This window comes from Branchiostoma floridae, chromosome 10, assembly GCF_000003815.2.
Source record: "Branchiostoma floridae strain S238N-H82 chromosome 10, Bfl_VNyyK, whole genome shotgun sequence".
NCBI classification, from domain to species: Eukaryota; Metazoa; Chordata; class Leptocardii; order Amphioxiformes; family Branchiostomatidae; genus Branchiostoma; species Branchiostoma floridae.
The window spans coordinates 18,202,920-18,230,285 of record NC_049988.1 but is presented as its reverse complement, the minus strand read 5'-3'; the positions used below and the strand labels follow the sequence as shown (position 1 = coordinate 18,230,285).

Genomic DNA, 27,366 nt, shown 5'->3' with positions numbered 1-27,366 from the left:
TCATAATTGATGTAGGGGCTGTTCACAAAATATCACGTTGAAAATATCATATTATATCACATGTATGTGAAGACTGATGCAATCTCCGTACAGGTCAACCGCTTCTAATTCTCTTTCTGTCGTTTCTGAATTAGTCTTGCACAGCATTATTTCACCCCAAACCCTCGACATAACCCCCTTCCCCGGAAGCGGTTCACACTATTCGTGGCTTAACATGGTACAAACGGCGCACCTGTGCCCTGGGCGCTCACGAGCCCCAGCCACCTACACCTCCGTTCCGCGCACTTGTGGAGATTTAGACAGAAAAGGGGCGGACACCATGGACTACTGGCGCGTTTTGGCGCTTTTCCTGATGATTCCTGTGACTCGTGTTGAAGCATGCTCGTCGTCTTCAGCCACACTGGGCGGCGACATCGGGGAAAAGGACTCCTTATTACAATGTAAGAATTCGTTATCTTTGTTCTGTCATTTTTCAGCGTTCACCCATCGGAATAGTTCCAACTTAGGTCGTTGTTAAGTTTGTGTTTGCTATGCCTGTGGTACTTCTTGTTGTTACGTTGAGGAAGGTGAGACATTCAGGTTCTGGTGGTTTATTTCAAAACATCGTGCAGACCCCCTCCCTTTCTGAAAACTTTAAATAGTTTGTTACTGTACGGTTCACTGTTATTTGGCACATCCTGGTGTCACATACAGTTCGAGAGTTCCTAAGATATTCTCAATTTAGGACAGGGGGCATGACTTGCTCGCATGAATTGTGGCGTATCAGACTTTGTAGTTGTATGTACTGTATAATGTAGTAAGATAGCACGTTCTTACTATATTCGTAACGTTACTTGGATTATTCAGAACTACCTAGAACTTTACTATCCTGGCCTGTACGTTTTAGCTTGTGAGATCGTCGATGATAGGCATTCAAGGGAAAGTTAATGAAATACATGTGAAAAAAAAAGAAAAGATTGGTCACTGTTTAGTCTTTCAAGTTTTTTGGTATACTACTACTAGCTTTTCCCTCCGTATACAGCCCTCCCCTGTTAATGCCTGTAACCTCTCCATGACCCATGGCCAGAGGACAGAAAATCATGTCTAACCAGTTCTGGTGCGCCCAGGGCATTTATTGCATGTATCTATGGGCACATTTGAGCGCACTTGTTTGGTAATGTGTGGAGCAGTGTACAGTTGAGACAAAGGTTAAAGGTGTTTCTCTGCGTAGGAGGCATCGACTCAACGATAGAACTGGATAGACAACTTCTTCGATATGACTTATTGGAGTTAACAACGTTGTGATTTAGGAATGGTTTTAATACCTGTTCAGCACTGTGTACATAATTATAACACGCAAGCATACTGTTCATAGGATTTTGTTTCATGGAAAGTCATGTATAATCAGTGTGTATACACGACGAGAAGAAAAGTCATAATTTTAGAGCCTTTTGAGAATTAAAAGTAGAGATAATTTTTCAAGTGAGATCTTTCATCCTCCAGCGATTCTTTACCATTAATAAGGGCGTCGTTTGTACATAGTTAACCAGAAACATTTTGTATACGTCAGTTTTAAAGGTTGGCATCATTTGGCGAAGGTTATGAGATCGCGGAACTCTAGTTGATGAGCTGGACGTTTCATTCTTGGTTTAATCTTATTTCAGATTCGGCTACAGACCATCACAGCCATGAGCACAGCCTATACAGCCAGAACCCCCAAAGTGAGCAAGTAGAAGATGACAATACAGGTGAGATAAAAGTAGTAACATCCACCTAGGCCATTCATGCGGGTGCAACATTGATTATCATCTTACTGGTGGTGGCAGGAGTTTGGAGGACCGATCTACTGTTCGGCCTCTGAGTTTGTTCCTAGATGGTATGCCCAAGCGGGTTTTTGTCCAGTAGTGCGTAGCGTAGACACAGTTCACAATCATGTATTCAACACGGAATCTGCACATAAAGGTTTTGGAGTATAATGCCTACCTGATTTTGTGCATTGGTAACATGTTAACACCAATTCCTTGGCTCCATTCAATTGAAAATGAGAACCTAGCTTCGGCTAGGTTCTCATTAGGGCATAAAGCGATGGGCACCTTATGTTTAAGGAGAGCCACACCTCGAACACGTTAAAGAACCCACCACACTTACCAAAATTTCACATTTTGTTATTTTGAAAGGGTGATAATCACCTTCAATTTCAACCAATAAATAGAAATGATCACGCATCACATTCCTGAAATGTCTATCAAATGCTTAACTTCAGGCTCCATTGACGACTTCTGTGAACGTGGCGAGGACGAAGTTGAAACTGGACACATCAGCCCCTCTGGTACGTTATTGCGTTTATTGGTAGAATTCATTGTACTCTATCAAAGTGTGAGGTCAAACATGCATGTTAGTGGAGTCATTATTTTTTGTATAAAACGTTTGAAGCTTGTTACAGTTAAATAAAGACTGTCAGTTTTCTCAATTATTCAATAGTACTTAGCCCTGCCTATTGTTAATCCTCACAATTCAGCCCCGGGCTGCGAAGAGAGTAGTCGGCCCACCCAATGACAAAATAGCAATCGCGATGGCAAATGGGGTAAAACCCAATGAATTGGGAATTCGACAAATAATTGGCCTGGAGATTCAGTCCACGCGCGCTTAGACCAGCGTCACATTTCCAAACCGGGGCCCGGCCGGGCTGTTTCTGGAAACGATAAATAAAAATGTATACCCCAAAATATACACAAATGATGCCCACAACTATTCTCTTTACGTCTTGTGTAGTTGGATGTCTTTTATATGATAATTTCCGTTCCCGAAAGGGGCCCCGGTTTGGAAATGTGACGTAGGCCTTAGGTTAATATCCTCCCTTCGACTGCGCGGCAATTCAAACCTTTTCGTAGCAAAACTCCCCTGGCAAAATCTTCTCCCTATTAGCCCAACGTCACAGTTCCAAACCGAGGCTCGGCCGGGCTGTTTCTGGAAACGAAAAATAAAAATGTCTATGTAAAAATGTACACAAATAATGCCCACAACTATTATCTTTACGTCTTGTGTAGTTTGGTGCCTTTTATGTCATACTTTTCATTCATGAAAGGGAACAACGAGTATGCAATTAATGACAACAAAACACATAAACGTAAGAATCATGAGCATAGTTTGTGTATATTTCTTCTACAAACAGCCCGGCGGGGTCTCGGTTTGGAAATGTGGTTATGGAGCCAACACTTGAATCATGATGAAGAATGTTGATGACCCTGCCTATAAATGTGTTGTCATTCCTGCAGCTAAACTTCGATTGAATTTCGCTGGGAGATTTCTTGCCGACGTCTCAACCTTCAACAACCTAAGGGGGAATTTCAACAGCAGCACATTTGATCCCTTCAGAGAGCCCGGCTGGAACCCGAAAGGCAGCGCTGATTTCCGGTTGGTTGACTGTAGAGTCACAGAAGTCTGCCTTGCGGACGGACACTGCGGCGTCGTGAACGACCCTATCGTTGGCCAAACGATCATAGGTAATATTCTATCTTTACTAAGCTACTCTCTTGTCTTGGTCCAGCTTTAACAACAATACACCCTGAGCCATCGTTAGGATTCATCTCTATGGTCGGAATTTCAGGATGTACGTATAGACTCAGCAAAGAAGACGACAGATCAGATATAGTTCAATGTTGTGCACAGATGTCCTTAAGGTTCCAAAGGGACAAGATGTCATTGCAGGCATAAATACCGAACCGGACGGCATGCATGCAAGTTCATTTCCAACTCAGTGTCTTTCGACATACATTTCTATGTTGAATACTTATATTGGTGTGGCCTTGCATCACATCTGATTTGCGCCTTACCCACAAAAATGCACAGATGTGGCTTCTTTGATTATCTAGGCTCGGACAGCACAAGTGCAGGCAAACTGGTGGACCTGGATACAGACAACCAAGACCAATCTCAACTCTGGGGCCTCGTGGTCGGTGTGGATGGCTTCCTGAAGGGGGATTTCGTCCCGCGGTCATTCAACCACATGCACGACGCCTGTACGGGATTGGGCTGCAATTCAATAGTTGCGTTTACACGTCTTATTGCGGTCTGGGTGTCGACGCTACAAAACGTGAAGTGGATCGAAGGTCCTCTTGCAAGACAGTCTGACTTCATACAGCAGGTCATGGCTCTCCGCTGCATGCCTGGATTTCAGTTGCACGTCAAACTCAACGTCTACAACATGAGAGTGGCACCGAAGTCTGAAGACTACCTGTATGGCCGTGTGGTTGGGACCATATTTGCAGCAGTGTCGAAGCACCCTCTTCCTTATGGCCTGTATAAGAGGATGCTGTGGAGAGATGACGGTGGTCATGTACCGTTCTATGTTGACGTCCACACGAAGCATGTAGTGTTGGACTTTGCCAATAGTATGAAGTTCGACATCGAAGGTAACCCTGTCGAACCCTCAGGCGGACCCCTGTATCTTCTTCAGTACAACGGCACGAAGCGAAGGTGTGAACCTCTCAGCAACGAGGCATACAACCTGGGAGAAATCAAACTCAGCGGAAACTTGTGCGGAAACCACTGGTTTCTGAGGACTGCAGGCATAATTGCACTTTCAGTAAAACACAAAGCAATTGAAACAATTGGGAACACTCCATTGGCGGTTATTCAACAAATGTCCCCAACGCACTGCGAGCCAGTATTGGAGGAAAGACCAGATGGCCTGTTCGTTGAGGCCGTGGGCAATCGTGTTGCACGGAAAGAGCCCAATAATGAATGGAATGTGAAATTTCGCGCTTTCCAGTTTGGAAGGTCTGCCAAAGGAGTTCTCGTCAAACCCAAGCTAATCTGGCCACCAGATGACCCGAAACCAGCAATAGATATCGTCAGTACCAAACCATCCGGCAGCAACGGCATTTCTGCGATAACCTTCCGGTCCAGCAATCCAGGGGAACCAAGGAGAGAAGAGCAGCTAGATGGCCAGGTCTACAAATACGACATAATTGCCCAAAAGGAAGATGATCATGAATTCACAGTTCGGGACCTAATGATTTCAGCTCAGGTGTATTCAGAGTACACCTTCACTCCCGGTAAAGTGACCTGGTACGAACATGTCTACCCGATATTCCAACAGTATGCCAACCTGTACCCCGTCATGAAGCCGATTATCAACCTTGCAAGCTACGAGGATGTCACTAAAAAACTGAAAATACTCAAACACGTCTTTACTCTCCCCGAAACAAACCCGAATTACATGCCTGTAACCAGAGACCTCTCTCCAACAAAGCGGCGAATGATTTTGTCATGGTTAGACGATCTGGACACATCCACGAACCTCCCACCAATAGGTACGAACACCCACACCTTAGAGGAACTAAAGCGGTCTCTCCAGGTAGCTCTTCAGCTGGAACTGGCGACAATCCCTCCCTATCTGAGTGCGCTGTTCTCGATAAAAGATGGCGAAAACAGAGAGGTGGCCTCCCTGATCAGAAGTATAGTTGTCGATGAGATGAAACACATGGCTCTGGTTTCCAACCTCCTGAACGCGATTGGCGGGGCGCCAAACTTAAACCATCCGTCTATAGTACCGTCCTATCCAAATGCCCTTCCTGGGGGCGCCAACCCTGGTCTTGTGGTAAAGCTCGCGAGGTGCTCTTTGAACCAGATCCGAACCGTTTTTCAGGGGATAGAGAGACCAGACTGTAATTATAAGATGGTGAATTCTGATGTGTTCCAGTATCTTCGCACTCATAGAAAACGTCTAATAAAGTGCAGTGATGATGCACCTACGGGCAATGAGGACACTTGGGCGGAAATCGATCGACGGTGTAGAGAGACCACGACAAGGCCAGCTACCATCGGTGCCATCTACATCCATCAGATTCTCTGCCCGATGGTCGTACTACAGATACAAGCACGGAGTCTGTTTACAGGTGAAAACACGAAGCAGATAACCAGTGACCATTGGTTTGGCAAGAGGGACAGCTCCCCATATGCAGTGTATAATCTTCCCACTGCAGTAGCTGCCATAGTGGACATCGCCACTGAGGGCGAAGGGAGCGACCCTTGCGACCCTTTTGACGAGAAGGACGAGCTGTCACACTACTTCAAGTTTGCCGAGGTGGTGCACGGACGGAGGCTGATAGAAACAGACAAAGAAGACGCATCACTGGGACAGTGCTTTGACAACTTTTTCCCATGTGATGATGACATGAACTGCACCAAGACTTTTAGCTTCGCTGGCCGACTTGTGCCTTTCTTTGATGTCGGTGTCTGGCCGACCATTTCTAACCCGCACTCCGAGAGATACCCGCTAGCATCGCAGGTTCGCAAATATTCTGACAACTTTAACAAGATCTACACAGGCCTGCTGAAGTGTATCCACGAGGCGTTTAACGGAAACCCGTACAAGATGAAGGACTGCATGGGCATGATGTCTTCATTAACAGCCTGGGGAAAAAAGCTTGTGCGGACGCCAGTAGACCCGGATGGGGATCCTGAGATTGGGCCAAATGCCGCACCAACCTTCGAGTTTTACAGGCCACGCTATTAAGAATGTAACTGAAAGCCACCTCCAGTTGTTTACATTTATGAGCTATTATTGAATTGTTGTTATTGCCGACAAACGCCAGATTGCTGATCAGCACAATACATTCGCGGTCGTCAGACCATACGATCATCACCATCTTATCATCATCATCACACCATGACCGTCTCATCAGCAACATAAAACCATCACCACCATACAAGCATCACCATCTCATCAGCACCATAAAACCATCAGCATCTCATCAGCACCATAAACCCATCAGCATCTCAACAGCACCATAAACCCATCACCATCTCAGTAGCACCATACAATCATCACAATCAGAAAAATTGTCACGAAACTAAATCTTTGTCGTCTCTTTCCAATGGACATAAGATACATAAATCTAGAACATGGCTGCGTAATGATAAAGGATTTGAATAGTAATTAAGGTGAAAGCAGAGGAGCAAGCTTGGAGTCTACGTATACCTGAACTATATTAAGTAGAATATTCCATTAAGTTTTGTGATACGTTTCGTAATACATTTAACTGAAGAAATAAGGGTCTAAATATTTTGTAGAAAGGTAGAAACAGTTTCCTCCGTAGAATTGAAAAACAAAATCAAGACAAAACATCAATCTACTGCATGTCTGCTTTGATGCTGGGGCAAATAAAAGTGGTAAAAATACAGTGTTTTTGTCATACATGTGTCATGCGCACACTTGCACTCAATTTGAAGATAAGATGGTAAATATACTATTGGAGGATAGAAGTTGGCCTTGAGTATAAAAGAGTAAATCTTTTGGTGACTTCGGCCGAAGGTCGCACACAGCATGACGCCGGTTTAGAGCGTTTGTACGGCCTCGTGAAGCGTCACATTAGCGAGGCTATATGAATAATTAAAGCCTGCAATGAAGCACCTTCCATGTATTTTACGACCTTTTATAAATCCCGAGACTGTTACATTTTACACCACATGTTTAGCACATCTTAGCTTTTTCACACACTGCGACGCCAAAAAAATATATTTCATAGGCAAATTTTACCAAACCTCTCTTTTCTAAAAGGTTTCACATCCAAGCCGTAAGATATCACATTACAAACTCGCCAAACCCCTTTTTTGATATTGTAAAAGGTTTCACATAAAAGCTATCAATGGGACACGTTAAACACGGGCACACTCCACCCGTATGATTTGCACTAGGATGGATACAATGTTGTTTAATCACACAGAAAGATTGGGTGATATGTTACCACGTCCTGTGAAAGGATGAAAGCTACCAAGGTTAGCAGCATATTTGAGCAGATGACAACATGTACAGGTTCTTTGTGTAGCTCCACTCATAATTAAGCACATCATCGCAAACAAGGTCGGAAATAAATACCGGGTAAGTGTTAGAGGGAAAATGTTTACGGGGAATTAATTTCGCGGCAGGTAAGAAATGAAGTGTTCGCGGTGGTTTTAAGTTCGCAAGTGAAACAATTAGGTAGGCGGGCAAAAGACAGAACACAATTTTTTCGCCAAAGAATCGTGCAGAGGTCGAATCTCGGCTGAAAATGTCCGTTTGAATCTCTAGATTCTTCAGGCGAATTACTTACCTGTTGCGTTACGATCGCATAACAAACAAAGCAGGGCTGTTGCGTGGGCAACACTTGTGCAACTATCGTCTGTGAGTGTTGTAGACATCCAGTGTGCGTTTCAAACAGACTTTTAAACAAACCATCTGTGTGACCTAGACTGGATCGTTCACATTAACGTTAAGAAGACTCGCGAACAAGGCGAAGATGGACAAGCTGCTGCTGTTAACAGGTAAGAATGTATCTGATAGATGTGCTCTTTATAAAAGGTGTTCGTGCAACGTACAGGTACATTTACATGGGGAGATATTGACTCTGTACTGAAACCCACGTTAAAGGGGAGGGGCTAACAGGATATATATACCCTGCTACTGAATCTGCAAGAAAAATTGCTGCCCTATTTGCCACTAGGACCCACATAATACGATGACATATTTCTATTTCTTGTTTCATCTTAATTATGCTTTCGAGTTATATTAGGATTCACGTTGAACACGTGATTTGCCTTATTTTGTCTTTAGCACGAGCACGACTGGAACACGGCCGCACCCCGCCTGAGCTATCCTGGTATCCTAGTCGTGACGTCACCATTGTTCGAACAATCATGTTGCCTGGTAACGGGCTCAAGTTACGGCAGGATGTAACCAATACACAAACTAACCTGGCAATAAAACAAACAAAATTACATATTATTTAAGTTAAAATCAGTTGAAACGAGAGTACAGTGTAGTTATTATAATGGAAATCATCATGGTTATGTGTTTGGTGATGTCTTACGATAATAAAATCTGTTCTATTTGGATTTAGATGCCATAACTGAACCTTAGATAGTAATTACGTGGAAATAAAAACTCACAGTCACACAAATCACAGGGATTCTGTTTATTCACGTGCTCCTCTGGTACCTCAACACCCTACACCAGCAACAGAGTTGACATACGGGGCATCAGCAGCTAGCCTCGCTCCCCAGGCGTGGGACCAGTGTTTACTAATGACACTACTGAGAAATGCTTCCCTGTCCTTGGTGCTGAATGACTTTCAACATTTGTGTTAGCGTCGTACAGATTGACACAAAACGATCAACAAAAAGAAATTTCGTAATCCGTTTCCTCATTACCGGCTGTTTTGCAATCTAACAGTCAAATTTGAACAAATGTAAAGCACTGGGTCGTATTTATTGTTTACAAATGTAACGTTATAACGTTAGAGGAAGAAAGAGACAGTGTGTGTGAATGCTGATGATAACGGGAGGGGTCCAAAGTCCGGTAGGGGTCCAAAGTCCGGTAGGATTTTAAAATCATTTTTGCGGAGATATGCATACGTGTCTGCACATGATAAGTACAACTTGTTATGGACTAAACCTTGTTGTAAATAACTGAAAAGTCAGAGTATGTGTCCAAGTTGGTAAGCCCCAACAGATAACGATTGAAAAAAGTACACAAGTTTGACGCCTTCCGTGGATGCTGACGAGCGAACATATTAAGAACATGGCCAGGGAAACTCTTAAATTATTCATCGTCAAATACGAAATGTGAAAAGATACCACCACAGATGAGAAGGCTATCTATAAAACTTCCTAAATAAGCACAGCTATGCCGTGTCTTTGCTTTTATAGTTGGATAATCGGAGCTAAATTATGCCGCATGTTCACGGCCCTGTCACCTACGCCATCTTTGTCAATCACCTATGAAGAAAGCCGAGCGATATGCAAATTGGTGATTTGTAGGAAGTGACCTTTAATGACTTTCAGATTACCAAACATGGCAAGGTTAGGTAACATCAAACATCTCTCCCTGCCTTGGACTCGGAAAATGACGTGTCCTTCGGACAGACCCGATCTGTAATTAAAACTCACTGAAACTGAAACTCTTCTTAGTTCAGCGTTTCTGACAAGTCTTCACTTTGATGTAGTCATCCGGTGTGGGTACATTTAAAACTTAATACACGCTATGATTGTTTGTTTGATTGAACCTTTGTTTATTTATGATAAAAGTTTACAGCTGTATAAATCTACGTATTATGAAAATGCTTATCAGAGCGTTTGAGTTTTATTTCTATTCACATTGAGTAGGCCCATAGCAATTACTTCCAGTTATATTTATAAGGTAAGTTGTGCATTACAAATTCAAATCTCATCATCTCATCTCATTTATCCATGAGTCTAAACTGTGCACACACCAATTCTTCCGCGACAGGTGATAGTGCGCGAGAAAAATGTGACAAAAGGGTCTCGAAGACTAGGTTTGAGCTCAAATTTCTCATAATCTGCTGCGAAGTGTCATTTAATACTGAGTATGGCATGGCTAAAAAGCGTAAGAAGTGATGTGTTTTTGGTGCAAATTGGTTTTGGGCCTGAGGGTCACTTCCTTGTATTTCTACGCGTTGGAAGTGATTCGCTCGTTGACCCAGATTCAAGTCCATATCATATGCGTTCTGCCTCCCGCGTCGGGTTATTGTAAAAATCTCAGTGTTACGATTTTTTTATTTTTTGCCTGATTAATCCTAGGTGTATTCTCTTTCCGACAATATCAGTCATTTTCATGACTAAAATATAGGTGATGGGTTTATTTCCACGCCAAAATACCCCTTTTTTGCATACTTTTTTACGTGAAAAAACTTTTCTCCCAAAAAAATTACGAAAAGTGGATCGGAGAGAGTGAAGAAACTGAAACCCGGCTGTTCTCAAAGCTAGAGTAATACCCTTCATTCTGCTTTTCTGCTTTAGATTTATTTTCTTGGAGAGACGGCCTCTCGACTTGAGGGTGCGCAGCCTCGATTTGAGACCCCAAATAAACTGGGGTGTGCACCGTAAAATGTTGACTGTTGGAACATCACAGAAGATCTGGCAACCGGTTTTATCCACTCTTCTCCATTTTCTGTTTTCCTTAGTTTTCTAACTTGTACTATGCCTGTCCATTTTCTTATATTATTCCCCCATCTTTTCTGTTCTCTCTTCCTCCCTTACCTGTTCATTGCATGACGACGGTTTTGGCTAGTCCCAATGACCACGACACGTATACGCGTACACCTTATGATATATCAGTTACACATCCAACAAAGAAATTCTACTGAATCTTCTCTAACAAAGTAAATGATTCAACCAAACCCATTTTAGTTTACATTGTATTCACCCATTAAACCATTCCACAATAAAGGGAAATTTTTTTCTCAGGCTCGCGTCAGTTCTGAGGTTTATCAGAGGATGCAATTCATAAAATCGAGCCACCACAGCCTAACTAACATATTATCAAATTTTTATGCCCATCCCTCGAAGAAACTTTTGTCGACGTCCCAGACACATGAAGTTATCCATCCTACTCAGATCGAGGAAATGAAGTTGGAATGATATCTGCTGGTGCCAAGCAGATGACGCAATAATTCTCCTCATCATTGGTCCAGTGCTCATCGACTGCAAAGCTGCTCTTCTCCGCTAGGCGACGCAGCTGTTTAAGGTTCCACTTGCAGCTGGTGTTCGGCCCCTCGTAGAAATAGATCTTTTCTCCGTCTTCGAAGTCAATGTCGAGGCCGATTTTTTCTGGAACAGAGAAAACATGTTGCCACAGAAAATGAGAATCCAAACATTCTACATTTGTGATACCTATCTCCTGTGTCGTGAAGCAAACTATGATTTAGTGTTCTTTGTAAGGCAGACAGATACACGACAGGTCTAAACAATACTGTTTCTAGAATCAGATTCTAGATTTGATAATTGTAAAGCTTTGATGATTAGTCATAATAAAACTAGTACATATTTTTAAACGTATTGGAAATGCTACAAAGCAACTTTTGTGACCGCTTGTTGTTCTTAGGAACAAGACAATCCCTGTACAGAGATCTACAAAAAACTTACCAAATCGCACCCGCTGTTTGCCCAAACTGGTCAGAGATTTCACAATGTAGCTCGGAGTGTCTCCGCTCGGAGGGTTCTCCACAAATTCGCACCTGTACTCAAACTTCTCAGCGTCCATGTTTCCGTCAAAGTCCTGGGATAAGAAGAAGCATCGGAAGGTGTAAATATAATAAATTTTATCCGTAGAATTAACCACCAAATAAAAGACAAAGTGGCGTACGTAGTTTAGTGGTTAATGGCCCTCTCTCTTGACCAAGACCAACAAGAGGACGTGAGTTCAAATTCTCGTTGTTATATCTCACCGCGTGAATCCATGCTACTAGAATGGATGGACACAAAAAGTACTCAGTCATGCGACTGGATATTGTTTTGTAAAACCATGTCCAATTGCTTGAGTAACTACTTTTTGGCGTATATTACCTGGATGTCTAACCTACATCGACAAGAGGCCCTTAGTTCAAATCCCCACTGTTGTGCTCACCTGATATGCACATTTAAAGCCCTTGTCCTCATAAGAATTTTTAAATATTCGGCAAAACATGACCTATTCTGTGCTGCTGCTGCAGATTTGCTTCCCCAATGGCAAAGCATGCAATTTGTTGCGGTATGCCGCTTTTAAGTGAGAAATGTCCCAAACCCATATAAAGATGCTGGGCCATCATACAGGCATCATATATGTACCGCCCGTATACGGGATCAACAAGACAAGGGTTCATCAAGATCACTGTTACCTTATTGAAGCGTGAGATGAGGTTGTCCCGCCATATCGGTGTCCACTGTTCCCCGTACGCCTGAGACAAGGCCTCTCGGTCAGTGTTCATGTCCACCCCGAGAACCAACCTGTCCTGCTCTACAGTAAAAGGAAAGAAAACTTCCTCAGTGTTTGGACCTTTCAACCCAAAGTTAGGCACAATGTCAGCTAGTTTGAATACCTGGAGCTGGGCCCGAGGAAATCTTTAATATTTGATTGGAGATGAAGAAGAGGACGGTGCAGAGCAAAAAAGCAACATGTTTCATATCTAGCCTATGAAGATAAAAATGATGAAATGTGTTTCGTCTTCCACAAGGTTTGACGTGCAGCATTTACAAGTTCACACACTTGTAACTTGATACGTGTTCGTGACAAATTTAATACCGACGGTGACATCCTAGCCTCTACCAGGCTACCCAGGTCGCTCAGGTCGCAAACTGAACTCCTCGGTCAACCAACTCCTCTGGTGTGTTTTCTGTCTATTTGGACAATTTCTACTATCTTTCCAGCGACCTGGGGAGCCTGGTAGAGGCTAGTGACATCCATCTGAACACTAGAACGCTCTTGAATACATACCATTGAGCTGAGCCCGGATCTCCTGTAGCATCTGCACCTGGCCATGGATGGAGATGTTACTGAAGCTGTTTCCGAACCAAAGCAGCAACTTAGGCTCCTTCCTGGCGGCGACATGCCGCACCCCGTCCATGTACAACCCGCCGAAGGGCTCCACAGTCAGGCCCGGGTAGTCTGTCTCCAGCTGCCGCCCGCACGCCTCGATAAACTCTACGTTGATAAACAAGATAGCTATCTGTTACCGAAAAGCCATGCCAATACCATGTCCAGAACACGATATATGAAAACAAGAAGTTCCACAGCAGTACCATAGAAAGACGCCAGGGGGTTCATAATCGAACTTGAGATTTGTTTTGCCGAAACCTAAAAATATACCACATACCACATATCCTAAAGCTCTATTCACAGCTTCTTGGGTTTTGCTTTTGTGTGTACATCTGTGTTGGTAAAATGATTGCAAAGTTAAGCTTTGTTCTAACACAATGAAAAAACATTCACCATGTATTTTCGATCCTCAAACTCTACAACTATACAGTCATAGATGTACACACTGACTAACGGCACCGAAATCACGTTTTTGGCGGATGTGATCATGGCCATGCACTGTCAGTGCTCTGCGACTGAAGAAGTGGGCACATTACAAGCTAAAACTATTACCCTTCGCCATGTCCACGGGTACAAACGTGGGGCTCCCGTGCCGCTTCAGCATAGCCTCGATAACCAGGCGGGTTTTGGAGGACCCTCCGCTGCCGAGATCCACAAGAACGGCCGGGGACGAGACTTTGCCGGCGATGTCGTCTGCGTGGGCCTGGAGTATGCTGTACTCGTGCTGCCAGACTTTGTACGTCTCCGATTTCTGTACCAATCTGAAAACAATGAAATCACGTATAAATTTGTGTGTGTGTACGTGTGTTTTCTGTAGGTTTGTGCGCGTACGTGTGTAACTGTGTGTGTTAATTATGTTACCTTCATAGAAGGGAACATGTCTGTTTTTGCTTTGTTTCTTCCTCTCCGCGCAAATAAGGTCAACGACCTGGACCAGACGGCTGTCACCATGGTAACCGGTAAAGTAGCAGGCACCATGTGGTGTTCGGTTACATAATGTAGCAATGTCAGATCTAGAGGGGCTCGGTTCACTACATTTAGAAATGCCTAAATACGCAATTCAGCGCCTTAGGGCGCTGCAATGTATCTAGAGGTTGTTGAAACAATCAATAAACGTTATATATAAATGTGTTCCAATAAGAATGAACAAAACAGTTACCAGTGTTAGACTACAACATGTGAAGGTAACATTCTGTATTTGCTTGCAAATATTACCTTTCTAGTTGTGTATGTGTTTGTGCGTGTGTGTCTTTCTGTGTGTGTACATGTGTTAGCATGTGTGTGTGTGTGTGTGTGTGTGTGTATGTGTGTGTGTATCTGTTTATGTGTACCCATACTCACTGCTCGCACAGCTCCGACCCGCGTGTATCGTACACGTACCACTGCGGCACGTATCTACGCGGTGACGTCAGACTCGTCACTACCGACATCAGCTCATCGGGTACGTCATCATGTTTCATGACGTCATCACTCAAGACGTCATCACCCACGTCACTGGCATGGCCATCCATCACAATCGTTTTAGGCAGACACTTGTCTAGATCCTACAATTTTCCTGTGCAATATAAGATTAGACCTGAATTTATTAAACGTGTCCTTTTGCTGATTCAGGATAGAACGATACGCATAGATCTTACAGTATTTCCTCATCAACTTCATAGATCGTTTTCACAGAACGTTCGAAAACCGCTTCGCCACGCGTGGGCGCCATGTTGGATGATAACCTGGATGACTAGAACACAGAACGGTGCTATCAAAGTTACTTGCGGCGGGTTCAAGTGTGCTGTTTTGTCTCCGTACTGTGAATGATATAGTGATGTAGCCAAGGCTAGATATCAGGACAAAGTTGTAATAATAGGTCTTGATCCATGTGCTTTTAGTCCATGGGCCAGGTCCCCCAAAATGGCCATTTGGTACCAAACAAAGGGACAAAGGGTGACTTACTTTTTTGAAAAGGTTGATTCCTCTACTTCATTATTTTGCATGATAACCGTGTCAGATGCCCAGCTTTATAGGAATTATCACGTGATTTTGTGACGTCACTCAAATCTATAGAACTACCAAAAATCGTTTATTACAAGTCATCAAAAGTGGTTTTATTAATCCCCAACCACATTTGATGAGTATTTCTCTGCACTTAGATCATACAAATACCTGTTGAATATATTTGGAACCATTTTGAAATAAATTTAGACAAATTTCCACAATGGTTGCCATGGCAACGGTGAAAAATAGCATTTTCTTACAGGAAAGTTGCTAAGCAAGCCATTGTTGGATGTTTTTGAAATTTAGCCATTATCAAGGCATGACCAATGACACCGAACGATTCATAACTAATGTAAGGGCTCTTAGAAAACATTTTAGTTAGGTAAGAAATAAATAGAACTTTTTAGTATTTTAATCCATACTACAGTGTGGATTGAAATACATGTATATTGTTTTTTTGCAGTGTTTCTCCTGCCAAATCTTTACATAAATGGATTCAACTTTTTCATCTTTGGCCCAAATGAGTTGCAATTTGGCATGGAGGTAGAGATAACAAATACCCCCAGACTTTTTTCCTCTCTTTTTTGGTAGAGACCTTAAAATTGTTTCATTTAGGGTTTTTAGTCATTTTTGGCGGAAAATATATATTTTGGGCCCCTGTACCCTGGTATTACAACCTAATGACCTGAAATTTGATACAGAGGTGCATTGGGCATTTGCTCACAGGGCACTATGAATAATTTGTGCTTACATTACTTCAAAAATGAGTTATTTGAGTTATTACACTGAACGATTCATAAACAGTGGTAGGGTTCTTAGTGGTTAGTTTAGCTCATTGGAGCTATGTCAAGTATCAGGGTGAAGTGCACGAAGTTAGGGTGTACGAAGTTGTACGAAGTTACAACCGTTTCCTACTGGTTTTGAGGCTATATTGGGAGTCACAGATGACGTCAAAACATTTATTGGATGACGTAATCTAACTTCGTACAGTAGGCAGGGTAAGGTGTCAAGTGTACGAAGTTGTCCGAAGTTGTGCAAAGTTACGTGACGTCATCTAACTTCGGACAGTGGGCGGGGTAGGTCAACAAGTGCGCAAAGTTGTCCTAAGTTGTGCAAAGTTACGTGACGTCATCTAACTTCGGACAGTAGGCAGGGTAGGTCAACAAGTGTGCAAAGTTGTCCTAAGTTGTGCAAAGTTAAGTGACGTCATCTAACTTCGTACAGTAGGCAGGGTAGGGCGGCATGTGTACGAACTTGTCCAAAGTTAATTAACACATGGTAAAAACTTATATATATGTAAATAAGATACACACCACTCACGCATATAAACAAATAAAATATAGATGCACATTAATCAGCACAAAATCAATGTTCATGCATTGTAAAAAAATTCACTTATTTCATGTCTTTTTGTCTTTTATTTCTCCTCTTAACGTTATGTCCCACCAAAAACACAGACTTTTTAGATCTCGATCTAATCACTTTTATATTTACGTCTCAACTTCCGACAATTTCGGTAACCCCCCGTCTTTTTATACAAAGTTTGGATGACGTCATAATTAAGATGACGTCATAACTTCGGACAACTCCGTACACCCCCTGACTGACTGTCCAAAGTTAGGATGAAGTCGTGGTTAGCGTGACGTCATAACTTCGGACAACTTCGGACAACTTTGGACAACTTTGGACAACTTCTGACATCTAACTTAACTTAGGACAACTTCGTACATTTCACCCTGATACTGGACATGGGTGGCTCATTGGCTAGGTGCGTAAGAAAAGTAGACATTTTTAGCAAAGAAGTCAGGAGACAGAAATCAGGACGCTATTTTGGCATCTTGCCACTGTACATGTCATCTTGCATTTTCCAATGCAAACGTTTATCGATGTCTTGTGCCATCATTATGTTAAAAGTCCTCAAAATGACTTTTCGTTGTGAGTTGTAAGTCTGACTCAGTTACATATGGATGATATGGAGCATAATCCTAGGTCATCTTATCTTCTTTCTGTATTACAACAACAAGACTCACATGCCTCCTGGCCTATTCACAACAACGAGGCAATTCACAGCAACGATTCAGCAAGAGGGCTGTTCATAAAAATTGGAATCATTGTAAGGGACATATCAAATGCTGATTCAATGCTAAAATCTTAGGAATACTATTTGTTTAAAATCTGAGATTCAAAGTGGTATACAATAGAAGCCAGTTAATTGCGCGTCGGATAAACGCACACTTCAGTCAATTGCACGGAATCCTTAAATTCCAAACCAGCTTCCATTCACTCCATTGTTAGTGACTTCGCTTATCTGCACGATGAAAAGTCACCAATAATGCACGTAAATTTGTCAAACATCGTCGCCAAATGGACTGAATATGCGTGCTTAAAATTGGCATACGCGGTACAATTAGGCCGATAATTGCCTGTGTAGAAGCGCAATACCGACAACATGTATGAAATTGTTATTGGGAGCAAAAGAAAATGATATTGTGGGAAGTCGTGGGCGGGTCCTGCGCGTGTCGGCGCCATAAAAAGACGCACGTCCGCCAAAAGCCGGCATTATGATTTGGGAGACAACTTGCTGTGCACGTGACAAACTCAATAAAATTTGTTCTCTACCAGTCCATTGTCTATTAGCTGTACATGTATTTGAGATTGCGGGGACATACTTTTGCGCGAAGGAGAAAATATTTGCAGTGGTTTAAAGTCATTGGCAGTCAGTCAGAAACCACACTGCGACTCGGGTCCTATAGACGGTAATAGCAGTCGCTTTTGGCGGTACGGTACCTTCGTGATCAGCAATGGTAAAGTGTACTTAAATATCATATGGAAGGCCCTGTTCACGATGCAAAAAAATGAAACGGTTCATCAGTTTGGCAAGCTAAAACGGATAAATTTGTCACCATGAACGTTCCGTTTCGTTATTCTTGGTTGTGAATACAGCCATGGTTGGGTTTGGGTTGCCAGGTGATTGATAGTTTAGATGTGGAACTGTCTCCTTGAAATTTGCATGTGAAACAATCTGCTTGAGAAATGAAGCTTATAGAATTGAGTAAAGCCTAATATTTTACAAAACGATACACGTTAGTACTTTTCTCATGTATTTGCGTCAAACTTCATTGATTTTGAAATATTCTGGATATTTTGCAAATAAACCTATTCCAAAAGACCTAAATATCTGGGGCTTTTCAAACCCCAAATCCAGGTAACAGATGGAAAATCATATCATGGGGTCACAAGAATAAGAATTTCTCACTGCACATTTGCTGGCATATTTCAAGGACTTTATTTTTGACGCGCAGATTTTTAACGCGTGCCTAGATTTGAACGCACAGAAAACCCGTTCCCGGCTTTAAGCTAGGGGCACAACCCGCCGTACGTGCAAATACGTGCCAAAACGTTGGCAATCTTTTGGTGTCCGTAAGTGGTAAGTACCGTCTCCGTACGAGCTCGTAGGGAATTCGACGGATTTGGGAGCACGCAGACACGCCGTAGAAATTTAAGTGCATGCGGAACTTTCTCTGCGTTCGGGCTGCGGATTCGCCCTCCGTGCGTGCCAGTACGGGCGACGCACCTGCCATGTACAGCCAATGAGCGTACAACGCACTGGCTCCCTGAGTGTATTAAAGTGTTCTCACAGTCAATTGCTGTACGGACGGCGCACGTAGAACGTGCGTGCTACGGACGTGGTGATTGCGTGTTCCGTGCTTAATTCGCGCTTCACTTGTTCACCTGTGAATGCCGACGCACAACACACCTGCACTGTAACGAGGGAGCAGGTGCTCCGCACGTACAACGCACGTGGCATTGAGCACATGGTTTCTGCAGGATATAGAGCCGAGTCGACGAAAGACTGCCAACCCGTCTTCAAGATGCGCAAGAAGACGCAGAAGAAGCCGTCAGTTGCATCAGTAGCAGCTTCGACCAGAGCCGCCCAAAAGAAAGACCTTGAAAGGTCGTCCTATATATACATCCCCGAAAAACTTACGTTCATCGCACTTGAACGCACTTACACCATGCGAGTAAGGAAACCGTACGTAAGTAGCACGTGTAAGTAGGGCCTGCATACGTCAACAGAGACCGTAATCGCACAGAGACCGTACGTTGTAAGCACGTGCAACTCACCTACCACTTTCGTAACGAACGATGAACGCAACCGCTCGCAGCCAGGCGTGGCGTGCAGACCACGTACTTACACCTTGCGCAACCGTGCGAGTGATGTGCGTTGACGTACTCCCTCCCTGCTCTTGCCAGTCGTTCCCCACGTTTTCAGGAATACGTGTCGGACGTGGCCTCCACAAAAAAACGTACGGACAAATTGCACGTACGGTGGGTTGTGCCCAGGCTTTAACGATCTGTCCAGCTTGTGGGTTTGACATAAATGCGGGGACCAAAGAAAAATGCAGAAGAGCCACACTGGTCTGTCTATAGCTAGGTGTCCCTTCTTGGTAATCATTATGGAGATGTCGGTATTGTTTCCCTCAAAAGTTTTCCTCAGGCGATACGGGCATTTTGTGCGCTCATGAGAAGGCATTTCTTAATTGTGACACCAAAATATTGCATCGGTGTTTGCAAAAAATTTAATGCCGATAAATGTAATATATGTATTTGCAAAATGATTTTCCTCACAAATCTTTATTTACTGCTTAATTCATATCACAGTTGATTTATCGTGCAGGTTTTAGGTCGTAACCACCCACTTCATACCATTTATGCAAGTTTTATAACTATTCATTAAGTCCAGACAACGTCCACATTGAAGTTTCTCCGTTTTATTCACCTCATATAGATATAGGAAAGCAACATGATAATTGCTCTTTAAACATTTTTACACCATTCTGACCATCTTTATTTGACGACGTCAATGAAAAATGTTGATGAAATGTTTTGTCAACGTTTCTTTTATTTGCATGAGAAAGGTGGGCGTCTCCAACTTAGTCAATTTATTCGTTGGTTGGTACACCCCTACCCCAAGGGAGACCATTCAGTTGAATGGTGGGCGTCTCCAACTTAGTCAATTTATGCAATAGATAGATCATGGGAGTGGCCTGACTATGTGGATTTGGTACTGCTCCGCCCACCCGAGGAGTTTGCTGGGGTCCCCGAGGGCGAAGTACACCCCTACCCCTAGGGACACCATACTATGTGGATATAGTCACAAGAAATACTCGCTCCTGATTGGCTGAGGAAAGATGGCCATGTTCTAAATGATAGATATACATGTACCCATTTTTCAGTCACACCCCCTACTGTGTCTCCATTTACGATAGCCAAAAATGACAGCTTTTTTCGACCCAAGGGTTATATCATAGGCAGGAGTTACAAACGTTACCTGTAACCGTGCACTTCACCTTATTTTCTTCGTAATAAAAGTTTCCCCTCGGTCGGCACTGGCAGTGCTTCCCGCCCACCCTAGTCTACTGCCACATGCATAATTACCTCGTCATAATCAGACAATTCACGATCAGCTGCCAGAAAGATCGAACGTCGAAACTAAGGGCCGACGCTTGCCTAGCCCTGGGTCTGGGCAGGTAGAACGCCCAATAGCCGGGCTAGAGAAATAGTTAAGGTGGTATCTCACTGCACTTGGGGCACGCTTGCAGCACTACTGGGTTCGAGAACGCAGATGTATTATTCACGAAATCTAGAGGTAACCACACCACTACCGAACCTAGAGGTGCCGGTTGCAAGTGCGACGTTGTTAACAATGTTACTTGGTGGGAAAAATTAGTGGGTACTGTGTAACTTATTGCTCGTGGTCAATTGATAGAAATGTTCTCTATAGTGGCCACCTGTCTACAGTAGCCACATTTCTCCAGCCCCCCCCCCCCCGCTTTGACAGGTGTGACTGTATACAACAGACACAAACGTAACCAACATAGGAAATGATGTAACAAAATGTGATGATCATCTTTAAATACAAATGCAAAAGGTTCAAAACAGCACATACCGTCTTTGAGATGACAAGTCGGGAATCGTTCGTTCTGTGTTTTTGTTTTTAACCAAGAAACTGCAAGTCTGGAACTCGAGGTTATACCGACCAGCCCAGTTTGCGAGTTCGGAACCAATGCGGTTACCAAGGAAAAAAGCAGAAAGACCAGATCGGGCAGTCTAGGGGCCCAGAGAGAGGCTGTCACAGTTGGCGCCTGCGCCCAGACCGGTGACTGGGCAAATCCGTTGGTGTGTGTTTACATGTACAAATGAAAATCTGAACATTTGATTGTCGTTTGGTCGTATTTGCCATCATGTTAAAAACAAATGTGACAAAAGAAAAATGCAGAAGAGCCGCACTGGGCTGTCTATAGCTAGGTGTCCTTTCTTCGTAATTATTATGGAGATGTCGGTAATGTTTCACACAAACACGGTGGTCCGGTTGCTAGGCTAAAATCCCCATTGCTATGTGAATAGGCCGCACCCACTATTGTCACGGCGGGATGCCACCTCTGACTTGCTGGCAGAACAAGGATCGGCACAAATATTTTTTCAAGTTAACATACAATCTGACAATCGTATTGAAAATACAAAGTATAAAACTATCAAAGAAATGTGTTGGTTCTGGAACTATGTAAAAATCAAGAGCTGACATGTTAATGCTACGTCCCTCGGGAACAAAATGCGTCGCATGCACAGAGGTCACTCTCGGCCGTTGAACTTTGCACTGACAAAACTCAAATCCTTCCTTTACGTGTAAAACAGTACCTTACTACATTATCTAACCTTCTGTCCTGCGAAAATACGGCTACGTTCTCAAATGTTGGATGTCTAGGAGATTTAACTTTTTTTTACTAATTTTGAGGTACGTTTTCTCCCATATCCCTTTTCGGTGAGAACGTACGAGCCTCCGACCAAATTAAAAATGGCGGCGACGTTGTTTCAGATCGTGTATATGGGAGCGACCCTCACGAGAAGACATAGTTCTATATGGGGGTTTCGAGACACACGGTGATTGAACGTGGCCAATCTGTTTCCGGGTCACATTTGCATTACGTGTTTCTAGAGCAGTTGAGGGCAGTGGTAGAAGGGATTTTAGCAACATAAAGTGTAATTTTTTTGCCACAAATTAAGCAGTAAAAGATGAAAGCTTAATGTTATTACCCAGGGGTCGCCAGGCTGTTTCTTCGGTGACTCAATGCACTGTCTGCCCGCCAATCTAATAGCCTGAGCAAGGACGTCCTTGGCCTGAGTGAGTTTTGCCGGCTCTTTCGGGCTTTTACTCCTCGGAGCGCTAATTTTTGATCGGCGGGCAGACTCTCTAATGGGCAGCCGAACAAACTAACTGGCCGTCCGGCAATAAAAATCATTCTACAGACACAGGCCTTGAACCAGTAGAAGGCTACTGATTGAAGAAAGTGAGTGTGTATTACTGCTTGTGTACGATTCTGGAGACTTTTTTCTGTGGATTGAATTTACTATCTTTTATTGAGCCAAGTACACAGTGCGTGTTGGTGTATGATTGTCTTGTATCCTTTTTACGAAAGTGTGGGAATCGAGTAACATGCATTGGCATAATACCGGTAGTAAGACTTATACCGGTAGATTAAAAATACTGGAACTTAAAGAGATCTACACTTGCAACAATAGTTATTTCTGAGCTGTGCACACTTCAGACATCTAGGTGTCCAATACATCATTTACAAAGCATCGATAACAATGCATTCGAAGACAACAAGGCCAAAAGTTTTCAGTATCTTTTTCGGGGTAGGCAGCTCGTCGTGGGACGAACACACTGTCACATTCATTGCCAAATTTATAGATAATAATTACACATGCTCACGGCACAAGACGAACATGATTCAACAACAATCTTGAATTTCTGTTGGTGACCTACAACTCATGCAAAAGTGTGAAGAACCGTTGCATAATAGCCCGGATCTACGACTGAATGGGCAAAATTGAACGTACGCAGCCATTTTCCCGCCATTTTTATATCTACGCTAGCAGTGAAGTGTTACGTCATAGCGGTTGTGACGGACAGAAGTTAAATGAAAATTCTTTACAGTATACGTCCGTTTTCTCATGACATTTTGTATGCTCATGCAGGTTTATGTTTTATGCATTTACTGACAGAAAAGGAAGGAACATCAGAGGATGTATAGATGTACATAGCGGCAGTTAATTGTGCCGTGTTTCTTCCTACCGGTATTTTTTACCCCCTCCCAACCACGCGCCCGTTCGCCGTGTAATTCCGCGGCGTGTTACAATTACAATATTACGCTTTTAGCAGGACAAGAGTGGCAGAAAAGTTACACAGAAGAAGTGGCAAGGGTAACCTATAACAGCAACATGTAACTGTAGAAAATGATGCGTGGACAATTTGTCAAATCAGTATGGCTAGAGAAATCGTCGTAAACGTACCGGTATTATGATATTGATAATAGATGTTACATGTAACGTTACTGTGTGCTATCATACTCGGGAATCTATTCTCTCTCTATGAGTATGACGCCTTGACTGTAACAATATTGTAACTTACATACGTGATGTGGTATCCCCAAATCAGATAGGCAAAGCCCATTTTAATATACAGAGACATGTGCAAAGTTATATCTAAAAAATTACCCAAATTGTTATGTCGTAAAGCGTTGTCTGTAACATCTTTTGAAAGCTGTTCCGTCAAACTGCGAAGAGAAATACTTGACCCAGAAGTGAAATTCTGGGCCTCTATTGCGATATATATAAGATGACGCGAAAACCCCATAGAGTGCCGAAGTAGTACGGGCTGAGTAACAGATCCTCACAGATCCTCAAACCCTGAAATGTTTTCAAGTTTTGACACCAGAACTAATGCGTTCTCACGAAAAGCTTTATTCCACAAGTGATCTCCAAGAGGTTTTCAATCTTGTGCAGAAAAAGAGTTTAAATCCAGATACTCCTCAAGAGATCCTCACGAGGTTTTCAAACACGGTCACTCTTACTATATAAGATGGCTGACCGTGAGGGTCGCTCCCAGGTGCAAAATCTGTTTCGGCGTTGTCATTTTCATCAAATTTTATTTTGTTAAACTCCAGATATAGCCCAAAATATGAAATATAGACTTTATTCAACGTTTCCTCGTGGTAAATTTTGAATGTTTTCGAGTTATAATGAGGATGGCGGCTAAGAAAACACAGCCTTATGAAAACAAATTCAAATGAGGTGCCGATCGGGCCATTGTTATTCGTGGAGGCCCCAAGCGTGATAATTGCCCGGGATTTTCAAGTTGCGAAAAAGAATCGACAATTTGTGTATTTCAAAGCTCTTGACATCGCAGATAACTAACTCTACCTAGTACCTAAAGATTTCAAAACATTGAAGAAATATCGTAGCCAACTTAGCCGTCAAAAGGGTTGAAAATTCAGTAATGATACGGCTTTCTGTTCGTGTTCGACGGGTAAGCTAAAAAAACTCTTGCACTGTCAAGCCAACTCAAGGAGTGAGGTTTAAAAAACGGTCAAACAGGTTTTTATCGACATGACGAGTTTACAGAAAATCTGAAAGCCACGATAGTCTAGACCAAGCTATTTCTGTTGTGTTACAGTACTTGATTAGCAATTAAACGTTTAGGAATAAATTGAAACAAATATGGCGTGGGTTGAGTGGTGCATTTGTAAACAAAGGAACTGAATTCCGGTCGGAAGCAGTTTTTTTATAAACCAAGACGCGTTGTCTCTCATTTAACCGCATACAGGAGGCATACTTCACGTAATGTAATGTGTGTGCCACTGTACAAAATCTTTATTTTCTGTGTTGAAATTGACCGATCTTTTGAAATGCTTGGTATGAAATTCTATGTCAAACAATCAGAGGGCCCGCTGGCCGCTGGCCTCCGTGGTGTCACTACGCATTTTGAACTTCCTAACCTGCCCCAGATTTCATGAAGTGATGCTGTACTGGTATTTAAAAAGCTGTAAATGTCCATTATACGAGAGGAGAAGAAATCACAGCGGAAAACCAGGTAATGCTGTGATTTTGTGGTTCAATGCTTGTTCCTTGTTACGGGCCAAACACGCCGGTGCCCCTCCATGGCGGCTTCAAAACAAAGGCATACGAGCATGCGTTATGATCTGAGGCGTAATGTAGGAGGGAATGTTATGTTCGAAATTCAGTATGTTTCAAAAATTCAGTGTTTCAAAATGCTTTTCACACCGAAAGCAGGGTTTTAGGCTCATTGTATGAACTTCAGTTTTTCTTCTTCAACCAGGTTGTGTAGACAATGCAGATTTCGCTGGACAGTGATAATCATGGGGAAACAAAAACAATAGGCCGGGGCGGGGAAGACTACGCATTTGAAAGGAAAACTCCCGGCGGAAAAACACAGGGGGTCAGAAGAAACTCAAACATTTTCAGATCAGTCCTTCAAATGTGAGAACCAATCACTGACTGTTTCCAAGGGCGATAATAGTGATTGACATCAGCTTCTCATTAATATTAATTACCTAGAAGTGGTGAAAAACAGAACCGATTTGGACCATCGTGAAAAGTTTCCTCAGGCGATACGAGCGTTCCGTGCTAAAGGTCCACTCTCACTACACTCGCGCCACGCTTGCGTCGCTTCGGTGTTCGACAACGCAGACGATAAAAAGTCCGTTGGGTGTAATTATTGAAATACTCGTAACTCCTGCTGGAATTGACGGATTTTGTGCTTAAAGCCCAAAATGCAGGTAAAGATGTGGCAAATCACGAAAACGTATCAAACAAGGCCACATAGGCAGGCTGAATAAATGCCTGGTTTTGGAAAGTAAACAATGTAATTTTTACGCAAAAATTACCCCAAAAATCAGCCTTTAAAGATTCATAACTTCCTAAAGATGCTAAAAAACGACAAAAAACTTAATACTTCTTGTGGTATTTTTCACATGTAAACCAATTTTCATTGGAAATTATTGATGTTTTACATATTTATCTCGTCTTTTTCAATAAATGACCAAACGGCCAGGTCAATTTGGATGACATCACTTGGTCACGTGATTACAGTAGGAAAGCTGTGCATGACAACTGGTTATCATGGCTTAAAATAAACTTTAGTTCCTACTAATAAAAAAAATCCATGATAGCACTTGTCCCTCTCGGTGGTACCAAAAACCCCTCTGGCCCATGGACTATTTAAGAGAAAAGGCATTCGACGATCTAACGCTCTTGCCTATGGTTGAATACCCGGACATCTGTTACCGCTACCCTGGGCGACTATATAACGTTATGTACACTCCTATCATATAGGCTGCGCACGGAGGACTAGACTAGTTACAGCCCTATACAGCGGAGTTTGCGTTACACAGTCTACCCCAGTATCCAGCTGCCCTCACTATCCACTTGCCTCACAAGGGGCAAGATTTGGCGCTTCTCCAACTCTGACTCCGTGTGAATTGTTTTCTACTCCGGTCAAAACTGAGCTACGGCGTGCTTCAGCCAACTACGACGTTGTTTGACAAGGCGCGACGTAATTTGGAGAACTCGCGCGTAGTTCACCCAACGAGCTTCAATACGACTTGTCTTTCGGCCTGAGGTACGGTCTGACTCAACTACTTCGTAAGTAACCATAGCCTGACTAAAAACGCTCTCCTTGCCCAACAGTTTCCGCCCCCCTCATGTGTGCGTGGTAACTTGCATGCTATGAAGCTTTTCAAACCCTGCTCACTGCGACAGAAGACAACCTTCATTTCTTCAACTAGAACGTACACAGTAAATATATTCCCACCTGTGAGACAAAGTTGGTGACAAAGTTAGAGATCTTTAAGCTTGCAGTGCTGACCTGCCCGTGTCACACCCTGTCTGAAGATGTTGTCTATTCCGGTTAACCTGTCACTACACTTTACTTGACTTGAGGTAGAAGTTCAACCTCTGACGTGGGAAACGTATATGCTCATTGTGCAAATAACTAGAATAACGAAATGTAGATGGGCCATATTCCATGAAATGACTCTTCCTCCAGAGGAGAGTACTATTTTCTAAAAGACCACGTCTTTACGTACAAAAAAACCGACTAAATTTGTAACAATTGATCACAGATGAGCAAACTCCACACGGGGACCCATGTTGGTGGACCGCTAGAATAGTGATTCAATCGAGTT

At 43.0% G+C, this 27,366-nt stretch overlaps 2 protein-coding genes across 3 annotated transcripts in view; one reads left to right on the top strand and one right to left on the bottom strand.

Annotated features, from left to right (window-relative positions):
- The first annotated feature begins 214 nt into the window (after positions 1–214).
- Positions 215–6,499, top strand: LOC118425028. The gene is made up of 5 exons (XM_035833843.1): positions 215–440; positions 1,644–1,727; positions 2,243–2,308; positions 3,255–3,482; positions 3,852–6,499. The coding sequence occupies exons 1-5, from the start codon at positions 215–217 to the stop codon at positions 6,497–6,499; spliced, it is 3,252 nt and encodes a 1,083-aa protein (XP_035689736.1).
- A 2,422-nt stretch (positions 6,500–8,921) lies between these two features.
- LOC118423972 (histidine N-alpha-methyltransferase-like) overlaps positions 8,922–27,366 on the bottom strand; it is a 22,225-nt gene continuing 3,780 nt past the window's right edge. Inside the window, exons 1-7 of one of the 2 annotated variants that reach the window (XM_035832317.1) lie at positions 21,270–21,411; positions 14,675–14,888; positions 13,886–14,094; positions 13,232–13,438; positions 12,636–12,754; positions 11,905–12,037; positions 8,922–11,589 (exon numbers count right to left, since the gene is read on the bottom strand). In XM_035832317.1, the coding sequence (XP_035688210.1) occupies positions 11,369–11,589; positions 11,905–12,037; positions 12,636–12,754; positions 13,232–13,438; positions 13,886–14,094; positions 14,675–14,844 (1,059 nt within the window). In that variant the 5' untranslated portion in view covers positions 14,845–14,888; positions 21,270–21,411 and the 3' untranslated portion in view covers positions 8,922–11,368. Of the gene's footprint in view, positions 11,590–11,904; positions 12,038–12,635; positions 12,755–13,231; positions 13,439–13,885; positions 14,095–14,674; positions 14,889–21,269; positions 21,412–27,366 lie in introns of those variants that run through there. The other variant, XM_035832318.1, reaches the window with a different exon arrangement.

What these genes read in the sequence shown, in the direction of transcription:
- LOC118425028 (XM_035833843.1), top strand. Translation starts at nt 215, where the DNA reads ATGGTACAAACGGCGCACCTGTGCCCTGGGCGCTCACGAGCCCCAGCC. An exon ending in AGTAGAAGATGACAATACAG is followed by an intron (nt 1,728 to 2,242) that starts GTGAGATAAAAG and finishes GCTTAACTTCAG; the next exon opens with GCTCCATTGACGACTTCTGT. An exon ending in TGGACACATCAGCCCCTCTG is followed by an intron (nt 2,309 to 3,254) that starts GTACGTTATTGC and finishes TCATTCCTGCAG; the next exon opens with CTAAACTTCGATTGAATTTC.